This window comes from Parus major, chromosome 6 (genome assembly GCF_001522545.3).
Source record: "Parus major isolate Abel chromosome 6, Parus_major1.1, whole genome shotgun sequence".
Classification (NCBI taxonomy): domain Eukaryota; kingdom Metazoa; phylum Chordata; class Aves; order Passeriformes; family Paridae; genus Parus; species Parus major.
The window spans coordinates 16921607-16932451 of NC_031775.1; the positions used below are offsets into that span (position 1 = coordinate 16921607).

Sequence of the window (10845 nt, forward strand, 5' to 3'; positions counted from 1 at the left end):
AATTTCTGTTGTAATGAAGGGGAAAGCCCTTGCTTTTCAGTCTTGTGTATTGCTCTAAGGTGGTTGGTGAAAAGCAGCTGAGGCAACAGGACACTGTCATAGCACTGCTCTCCTTGCTTTGGAAGGCTTCCCAACTTGCCAGATGAAGAAAGAGCAGCAATGTACAGAAATCAGTGCACTCAGCACTTATCCCACTTCACAAGACACAAGGCAGAGCATGTCTACTTCCTTCCACACAAATGTGTATCTTCATGTATCTTCACTGACCTTTGCCAAAGGAGTAAAAAGGTCAATGTTCAGAGCCACTCCTGACTCAAACAGCTTTCACTGACTGTTTGACTGTTTTCACTGTGCTGTGCTTGGGATTCATTGGGGCTTAATAGGCTTGTACATGCTGCTGAAAGAGAAGAGTTAAACAACAAATCTGTACACAGATGTGTTTTATCCAAAGTAATACAACGGCTTTGTCTATCAGATGGAACCAAAATTTCAGATCACTTAGGAATTTGGGAAGACTGTGGTAATACTATTTCACCTTGTTCCATCTCCTTGGTCTTTGAACCTCTTTCAGTGCATCTATTTACTTTATGCAGACACATTTAGCAACTTCTAGACAAGGAAAAAGGGTTGGGGGAAATCAGTTGGCCAAAGGAGAAAATAATTCCACAAATCTTGTAAGCATTTCTGTGTCACGTCTTGGAAACTTGTTCAGGGACGAAGAACATATTTATGCAAAATCTGAAGTCCAGCTTCAGAAGCACAGCAAAAAGAAAGAAACAAAAACCAGTCACCTTTGGGTCTCATTTTCCTCAACCACATCTGAATATAAAGGCTTCTACAGTTGCCAAGTTTACAGGCAATGCAGGCCACCTCCTAACAATCCTTGTCAATAAAGAAAGGCTTCCCACAAACCATCATGGAGATGAGGAGGACAGCGAGCACAAAATCACTAGAGCTCTCTGCTTAATAAAGCATAGCAACAACTTAAATTTTGCCTCTTTAACCTTCAAAGACTGCACTATGTCATATTCTATTCTACCACGCTTCCTGCCTTATTCTCATTTAACATGTGGTACTTCACACTTCCAAGGTTCACATCTCCTCCTTCCCACCTCCCCCTATCAAGAAACACAGAGAACCTAAACATGACTATGAATGCTATAACTAAGAAAAGCAAATGATCCTTGTATTGAACTATAAAGAACCAGATTTTTTTAATATACCTTGAATTAGATGTGTCGCTAATTAAAGCATTTGAATTATCTAAGAACACATGCCAGAAAAAGTAGTGTATTAAGAAAAAGGATATTATGCAAGCAAGTGCTCCTGTAGCATGCAATGAGATGGTTGGCTTGGGAGGCTAATGAATTAGTACAAACAATTTAAATCTAATTTAATTTAACAATGTAGAGCATTTGTGCATTGCAAAGCAACAGACAGTAATCTGTTTCTTCATTAAATCAAAGATAAAATTGCTGATTATCCTTTCCTGAATTATTTTATTGAAGAGGATAGCAAACAAATTTTATATTTAGTCATAAAAGTTCACAGCTATTCCCCAAACAAGCCAATGTAACCAGTGAAGGGTACCAGTGAACAGAATACAGGCCAGCTGTGGTTTAGCACAACACATTATTCAGCCAAAACAGATTCTCACATTTTAACATTTTAGTTGGTGAACAAATGTTTATGCTGAAAATTAATATGGCATTTTAAGTTTACTTTTCATTTTCACAAAACATATCTAAACAGTACCATTTACTACTCACAATCTTCAGAAGTTCTAAAATTATATACTGAGAATGCTGAGCATTTGGTATTGCCAGAGGTACTAAAACTATTAACCTTCCCCTCTGTTTAACAGATAAATTTATATACTTGCCTCAAAAGTGTTACCGGTGATATCAAATTCTGGTGGAACAAAGGCACCTTCTGGATCATCTTTGAAAACAAAAGGAAACATGCCAGTTTAGAAATTAGTAGTCTTGTTTTAAAAAACCACAAACCAACTTGATGAATCAAATTTAATGATACACTCCTATCTGATACAAAAGAAACTTTGTATAACAGTATTTTCCTTCAGTCCGCTGTACAAAGAACTTGTTATCCATGTTTCTAGTGCTGGAAGTAAAATAAAGTGCTATTTTCAAACTTTCTCCAAGAAATTATCATAACTTCCCACTAAGAAACAAAACAGATTAAACACCCACAAAGAAATACATTTAACATGTCTAACCACTTCTTGCCTTCAGACATTTATGTTTAGACCCAGTTATCACCTAAGCTGGTGTGGCTCGGCTGTGGCTTAAGAGGTTTGATTTGATTAATTGGACACTTCCATTCACTGCTTTCCACTACAGACCTGGGTGATAAGGGCTCAAGAAGCAAAGCCAGTGTGAACAGCTAATGCTTCTTCATCTACAGGCCAGCTTAAAACTCTGACCTTTCTGCTTAGTTTGTTTTACTTCTGATAAAAGAGTAGAGGAAGTAAATTCCCCACATGTTCTGCTGAGCAGAGCACTGAGCTACTGCAGCAGCCAATTCTGAGCGAGGAGGTGGAAAGAAGAAAAGAACATCTTAAGAGAGACCAATGCTGTTTCTGTATCCAAGCAGGTACACAGTATCACACTGCACTTACATCACATGAACCCAGTAAAGAACATCAAGGAATTAAACAAGAGCACAACTAAAAAACCTACTCTCCACATACATATCCAACTCACCTAATCTATTCTTCTGGGAAGTCAGGATGACTGAGATGATTTACACGCAAAAAGTGTGTTTCCCTTCTCAACAAGAAGAAAAAAATAGTATGTTCAGAGGCACAGCATAATCATCATAACTTTAGCTTTAATAGAACTTTTGTGCCTGTACTCTAGAAGTAAATGCAAAGTTTTTATTAAACCCAGTTATATAGCAGAGACTACTAGAGAGGACTTTTTTCCACATATTCATATATTGCAGCTATGCGGCATGGTTATCTATAACCAGACACCAATAAGTGATTTACAGCTCCTTAGGACATTCCCAAATGTACTTTTCCCACTGAAAAAGAGGGTTGTGCAACTAATTTTGCATTCCTTACCCACCACCACATTTTTTCCTGATTTTGGGGGTGAGCAGAAGAGGCAGAAGGGAGATAATGGGCAGATGTTTTGTTCTCTTCTCTCCCCTACCTGCAGACTACTACTCCTTTTTATCTCCCCACTACCTTTCCCCTTTCTTCCCATAGAACACTTTAAAGGCTGTACAAGTATTTAACTTTCACTGGTACAGCTCACTGTATTCTTTTACAATAATGTTTACAATGGGAATTTGTGTGAAGAGACAAGAAGGTATCAGACCGCTTGGCAGAACATCCTATTGAAAGTTTGTCACTTTAGCACTACAGAACCTGCAAGAAGCAGAGCTTGCTGCTAAAGCAGAGATGACAGGCTGTTCCTTTGCTCTCACTGGAAAGCAAATCCAGAGGTTATAATTTTCTTCTGGAAGAATAAATCCATAGGCAACAATTGCAGGGAAGCAAAAAGGACAACCTCCTCAAGTGCCTACCTAACAAACTGTATTTTAACCAAACTGTAACAAAATCTGAAAGAGCCAAAGACAGTGGAGCGTGAGAGAAATACAACATAGGCATAACTTATTTGCATTCCTATGGAAAACATAAATGCAAAATCTTTTCCTTAGAGACTAACATGACTTCAGGGAACTAAATATCTTGGTACATTTGCTCTGCACAGGAATTTGTTATCCCACATTTTAAGTACTTGAATACAGCATTCCTGGATCAATTGTTTGCCAGCTATTCAATTAACTAAAACATTTAAGAAGAAATTGATTTTTCTCTTTCCCAGCTAAAAGTAAAGATCTTAGCTGAGGGGCATTTTTCATCCACTAGACTTATGCTCTTCAACAAGTCTTTCATATACCCTAGGCTTATACAAAGCCAGCTTCTTTTTCTTTTTTTAATTTCAAGGTATAACAAGCTCCTTAAAATAAAGAAAATTTATTCCACATTGCCCTATTAAAATTAAACTAAAAGTTGTCTCGTGTCTATTTAAGGAATTTAATGAAAAACAAATTTAACAACAATTATGAAGACCTAGTTCCATCTTTATTAATTATATTTTATGATCCTTTTATATGAAAAACTATCTTTAATTCTAAAGAGGCAACAAATCTTCATTTGTTGCAATGTTATCTTCTCATTTTTATTCTAGCATTTTTTCTAAATACCATGGTCTAGATTTTGCCAAAAAGAATAAACACTTATCCTGATAGAGATTTAAAAATAAATTAGGTTAAAGAAAACAAAAATTTGACTAGTGTCTATCTAAAGTAGAATGGTTCTCCTAGTTGAGCCAAGATAACTTTAAAAGTACCATAGAGTAGTAGAAGCTGATTTGTTTTCTTTATTCTTCCTCTGTAAAATCATTAAGAGACTTAAGACTTATCATCTTGAGATGCATCACATGAGAAAGGAACAGCAACCATAATATGGTTTTTTGTCTAAGCTTAAAAAAAACTACTTGTTTAAAGTCAAGCATCTCCCTGTTCATCTGCTATGAAACCTGAGCATCTTCCATGCTATTACATACTGTTTTTTAACATATTAAATTAATTTCTCAATCAGTCCCAATAAATGGCAAGTCTGAAAATCTTTTTTATTCAATAGAGAGCTCTAAAAAAACCCCAAGGCCTTCATTTGAGAGAACTTTCCTTTTTAATAGCAAATATGCAGTAGAATTGCTCCATTTTTATGGCCACAATCACCAAGACACTTTGAATATCAGACGTCTCTAGAAACAGAACATACCCATGAAATCAGAAGATCTGTAAGAGGTGAAGGACATGCTGTACAAAGCGAGAGACTCATGCACACAGGTGCTCAATCTGTGTGTTTCCAATGGACATAAAAAAGACTTAGCAACCTGGATAAGTCTTAAAATAACTAGGAGGAATGTTCTAAGCAAAACAGCCTTTGTTCATCAAGTAAAAACTGAACAGTTTCACATGTACAGATACACATCCTTCCCAAATAAGTTTTATTTTATCTTTATTTTAATTGTAAGTCTTAAAAACAGAATGTAATATTTTACTGCAGTTTCTCACTGAGTTTCCACAGTTCTAAAACAAACAGCCTGGAAACACAAATACTCACCACTGAGCTGTTCCATGAAGCATACATTGCCATTGGTGTTAAAAGCCAAAGTGTCAGGAGTGATGCAGAGTGTCTGGAAGATTGCAGAATGGGCAATGCTCTTCAAAGAATGGCAACACTCCAGGCAAATTGCCCAAATATCTTGCTCAGTAAGACAGCTATCCCGCAGTGACAAAATATCAGCAAGGGACACATTCTCCTGCCAAGATAGGAATTAATAAATTATCCTGGATTTCATGACACTACTTTCTGTATCATAGATTACATTTGACACAATTGCCTACAAGTAATGTTTCCAGCAAGTTCTCAGACTTTCTAGGACACTGATTAACACCCCAAGAAACACCAAGTGCATGACTTTGCTCTTAACACAGAGATGTTTTAAGAACCACAGTTAACCTGAACAAAGATATAACAGTATACCAACATAAAAAAATACTATGGGGGATATGTAAGTTACATAAACACCGCATCAAAGGAAAGAGACCACTTGGAGGTAAAAGCAGAGAGACTAAATGAAAACATTTTGTTTCACCAATGCCTTTCAAGCTCTCCCAGGTGTCTTTATATAAACTACTTAAAAATTCTCTTCACAGCACTTCTCCCTACCATTTATGATCTGGGAAAAAGTGCCCTTTAGATTAGCCTGTCTTAAGAATGATGCTATTGTGAAGTTTAGTAGTATAGACCATTTAATAAACATTGAAAAGTCAAACATCCCATAGGAAAAGTGTTTTAATACTTGGGCTTAAAACCAAACCCTTTGGTTATCCTAGGCCTCCCCATTACATCCAGAGACTTTAGTGATCAAAACAGCTCACTGACTTAAGTTTCTAAGTTGCTGTCCTAAACTGTAGTGAACTTGCTCTGACCCTCTATCACAGTAAGGCTATGAGTCCAGCCCCAAACAAATGTGTTTCTAATGTGGCTTTCCTGGTCAAGATGTTCAGAAACATTGCTTGACTCAAAGCAACCAGACTGTCTATGGATATTTTTGGAATACAACCCTAATACATTACCCACAGCTACAGAAGTCAAATTTTCACGAACTTCAAGGAATGAGGGAAACAAACAAAACATCAATTTGATCTATAAAGAAAACTAAGGTAACAAAAATGGAAGGTACCTATAGAAGTTACTTTGTATTAGAGCTATAATTACTAATAATTACACAGTATTTTCTTATTTATATGTAGTTAAGACTAAAGACTATTTTTCTCTGTGATAATAAGTATAACCTGAATGGAAGATATAGGTACACATTGCTTAGCATAGAGAAAAAATAAAGTATGTCATTATCAGCAAAAAAGGATGTGAAATATCTTACACCTCAGAAAACTGCTGTGGTTTAAACTCTTAATCCCTTGGAGAACAGTTATAAATTTCTTTACCTACTCCAGCACTGGAGAACATCAACAATATCTGGATTACCATACACAGAAGGGGTTAACAGTTTATTAACATGTCTTTCAGAGAATTAAGCATTGCTTTCATAATATCCTTCAAGTAAGAACCAAACCTCAGTCCAAAAGTATATTGTGCTTATTAGTCTAAAGTATAATGCTTAATAAATAAATATGAGATAGGAAATAAAGCACACTCACTGGTATTTGGCAAACTTCTCTTTTCAATGGTCTTATTTTTCATAGTCACGGATTGATTTACTAATGGCAGAATTACTACAGTGCCTTCTAGCACTAATCATGGATCCTGGTCTCATCAAATTCAGTCTTACATAATAATGAACAGCAAAAATCTCTGCACAAAATCTTGTTTTCTCTGTACTATGCTCAGTACAATTGTGTAATGCTGCCAAAAGAGTTTGAGGTCCTGGTTTAGGGTCAATTTGGGAGAGAACCTCCAAATGGGGTCCCTCCAGAAAACAGAACTCCAGCTACCCCAAGACAGTGGAGGTTTTGCACATCTCCATAGGGAAGCTGTTCCAAGCATAAAGAGCAGCACAGAGGTTCCTCTATCTCCAAACAAAACCACATGGCATGAAACTCTCTTACAAACATCAGGCTTTAAAACTGACCAAATTGAGCGGTGGAATGAGGATAGGCTTAGAAGGAAGAGACTCACTGCTTATTCTATGGCCAGCAAAAACAGTTAAAAAAAGTAGTTCCGTGATCTAAACAATGAATGTGTAATTATTAACTCTCCTAGCACCCTCCAGCTAGGGGACATGATGGCATTTGCCACAACGGAGAAATAAAAGAATGCTTCGCTAATCAAGATGCAAAGTGATGAGCTTCACCTGTGTATATGGACAAAAGAGGCTCAATTTAGAATGTACATGAAAAAATTAAACCTGCAATCTTTAAGACAGCCTCAATATCACATGCCAGCCACAATAAGGACTTGTGAGAACTTTGGAGTTAAGCTTTGAGGCTGACTCCACTGCAGATAATAATCATCAGCAATGATATCTACAGCACAAACCTACAAAACATCTTTGTCCTGTGGTTATTTGGGAAGTAAACAAAAGGCAGTGATCTAATGTCAGATAAGCTTAGTTTATCTTCCTTCCCAGAGATGAGAAAGTTATGTCATAAAAAAAAAAAAAAAAAAAAAAGGAAAAAGGAAAGTCCTATGAATGTTCCATGGCTTCCATCAGAAGTGGATGGCAAGGTGAAGATAAAACTAACTTAAAAAAAGATAAAGCAAAATACCAACACCAAGTTGCAGGCCTTTCTATTTCCAGTGCTCCAGTTAAATTACAGTCAGTAACTTACTTCACAGAAACCACGTATTTCCCAAATGATCACACTTCCTTGACCTTAGTTATTAAAGCTGCTATTTGCAGCTAAGCAAGGCCTTTGTAGAGAAGGAAGCATTGAAAACACTGAGACTTGCACTTGACTAGCTTGTATCACCAAAGCAACACAGACCAAAAGTTACCACTGCAGAAAAAACCATCATTTTAATACTGGAACACAGGAAGTTGTGGCAAGCTGAAGCTTTTGATGGGCAGCTGCTTCAGTACTGTGGACCACTGGAAGTTGTTTCATTCAACTGTGGTAAATATCAGAGATACTGATGCCTCTTTTTTTGTCTCTTTCAGCAAAAGACACTCATGTCTGGTTTTAATTTGAAAGTGTCTGGTTTTAACACTAAGAACTACAAAAAGTAAACCTGTCAGGCAATCATGCTTAACTGCTCACTTTAGTTTTCAGCTTTCCCTTTTATTTTCTTCAGCAAGTACAAAACAGTTCAGGAGCATATAATTAAGCAGAGATAATTAACAGAGAGTAGAAATAAAAAAATTAAGTGGGCACAAGCCATTTCTTAAAATTTTTGAAACTGAATATTAAGGAGTATAAAATGAAGAAAGTTCTAGTAAAGAGAAGAAATTGAAACACACCCTTATCCTTAGCATTTTCTACTCTTCAGCTCAGGCAGATTCCTGCTTCACATATTGGCAAAAAACCACCTGCATCAGACACCAACATAATTCTTTATACTTGGTAAAGCAATGAGAAGAGCAGACTCCACTAAATGACTAAGCAACTCAGAGTTCAGTACAACAGCACTCACAGCCTTCTGACACCTTTTTGCCATGATAATTCACACAACCTTCAAATCAATCTATTCCAGAATCACAGACAATGTGGCAAATGCCATCCATTACATTCATCACATCTGAAGAAAAACACTGGATTACCTTAGTAAGCTCCCTGAATACTCTTCAAAACAGCTCTTTTCATTAACTTATCTAATCACCAGGTGATAGGTCATGCTCATTCTCCCAAGAAAAATATGGAAACTCTTTATGTTTCTGTAATAATTAAACAGACGGGACTTGTTTGTTGACACAAAGTATACACTAAGCAGGCATGAAAATTGGGCCCCAATCTTCCTTGTATAGAAAAGTTGACCCTTAGCCTTCTCCATTCTGAGAAAATACTCAAAGTATTTAAGTCAACATGTAAAAAATAAGGCCATTACCACCTTCCTCCTAGATTTTGCATGGACCACTCTGAAAGGGCCTACAGCAATTGAACACTACAGGCAGTGGAAGAGCCAAACTGACAATCCATTGGGTGACTTAGAAAAACTCAAAAGAGCTTTGCGTTTTCAAACTTGCATTTAACTCCCGATTCAATATGGATTCTTGACATAGTAAGTTCGAAAGTTTGCAAGATTTTGTTCAAGGAATGACCAGCTCACATATGGCTCACCAAACCTTTACTTAAAAAAGGAAAAACTCTTCAAACATTCACAAAGGAGTAAGAAACATACTTCACATGAAAAGATATAAAGATGAGCAACAACAACAAAAAGCAAGGGCAAAACCAATAATAGAAGCAGACGGATGTGATGACAAGAACTGGGTTTAGCTACAGGTTATTTGGCACAACAACTAAATCACACAGATTTAACAGTTTGATAGTTTGGTTCTTATTTCCCAGTGTCAAAGGCCTTTTAGCACAGGGCACCAATATACGGTCATACGAAAAAAAAAAAAGTGTTTGGCAGCCTCGGGAAACTGTTTTGCCCATGTAAAACTCCCTTGATCGGGTGCGACAAGGACACGTACTTGCCGACTGCAGCATTAACCCACGGCTATGACAGCAGTGACGAGACACCCCGCACTCGAGGACCATGACTTTGCTGTTGTGAGGCGAAGGTCCACAGGAACGGGCTAAGCCCAAGTTGGTGGCTGGTACCGCGGGGCAGGAGGCAGCGAGGAGCGGCCGGAGCACACACGGAAAGCGAGCGGTGCTGGGGCCGCGGCCTGGCCGCTCTCGGGGGCGGGCGCACCCCCGGCCCGGCCGCCTCCCGCGGGCGGCCCCTGAGGCCGCTACACTACAGGTGAGCGCAAGGGCGGCGGCTCCATGCCCGCACCTGCCTCACTCACCTCATCCTCCAGCAGCGTCGGCAGAGGCTCAAAGTCGTAGCAGTTCACCTCCTCCTCCTCCTCCTCATAAAACACGTCCTCTGCAGCGCCAAGAGTGTCCATCCCGCCCGGCGAGGGAGCAGAGGCTTCACCTCCGCAGCCTCCCTGTGCGCTCGGAGCACGGCCCTCGGCCCCCGCCGCGGCTCATCCTCACACCCGCCCGCAGGCTGCCCCCGGCGGCGACCCCCGCGGCGCCGCCCGCCCGCTTTAACCCCCTCCCCTGCCGGGCCCGGCCCGGGGCGCCCCCGCCCCTCTGCTCAGGCCCGGGCCCGGGGCAGCGCTGCCATGGCAACGGCCGCCGCCTCCCCGCGCGGCCTCACTGCGGCGGCTCCCGCCCTCCTGCGGCGCCGCCCGCCCCCTCCGCGCCCCCGGCGGCACCGCCGGCCGGCCGCGCCCCGTGCCCTGCGCCCCGCGGCCCCCGCTCGCCGCCGTGGGGCGGCCGTGCCGCGGCCCTGCGCCCTGAGGAGCGTGCCCGCCGCAGTGCGAGCTGCGGCCGCCGGGGCCCCGCGGGAGCCGGGGCCGGTCCCCTCTCGGCTGCGTTCTGCGAACGGGAGCGGCGGGGAGGGAGGGCTGGTGAGAGGGTGCCCGAGTGGGACCGGCGCTGTGCCGCGGCCGATGATCCCCGCCCTGCCTGGCCGAGCCCTCGGGCTCCCGTTACCGCCACCGGCTCTCCAAAACGCTGGATTTACGGATAAACCGGAGTTCAGAATTAACACAGGTGGCCAAGTATTTGCACGCTCATGCCATAACTCTTGACGCAGTTCGAGCCATAACAACCACAAAC

At 40.6% G+C, this 10845-nt stretch overlaps 1 protein-coding gene across 3 annotated transcripts in view; it reads right to left on the reverse strand.

Moving 5' to 3' along the window:
• KNDC1 (kinase non-catalytic C-lobe domain containing 1) overlaps window positions 1-10227 on the reverse strand; it is a 58055-nt gene extending 47828 nt beyond the window's left edge. Inside the window, exons 1-3 of one of the 3 annotated variants that reach the window (XR_004498105.1) lie at window positions 10023-10227; window positions 5162-5360; window positions 1883-1941 (exon numbers count right to left, since the gene is read on the reverse strand). Coding sequence is in view for 2 of the 3 variants with exons in the window: in XM_015633523.3 (XP_015489009.1) it covers window positions 1883-1941; window positions 5162-5360; window positions 10023-10124 (360 nt within the window). In the remaining variant the exon portion in view is untranslated. The remainder of the gene's footprint in view (window positions 1-1882; window positions 1942-5161; window positions 5361-10022) is intronic. The other 2 variants (XM_015633523.3, XM_033515622.1) reach the window with 2 other exon arrangements.
• Between the last annotated feature and the right edge of the window lie 618 nt (window positions 10228-10845).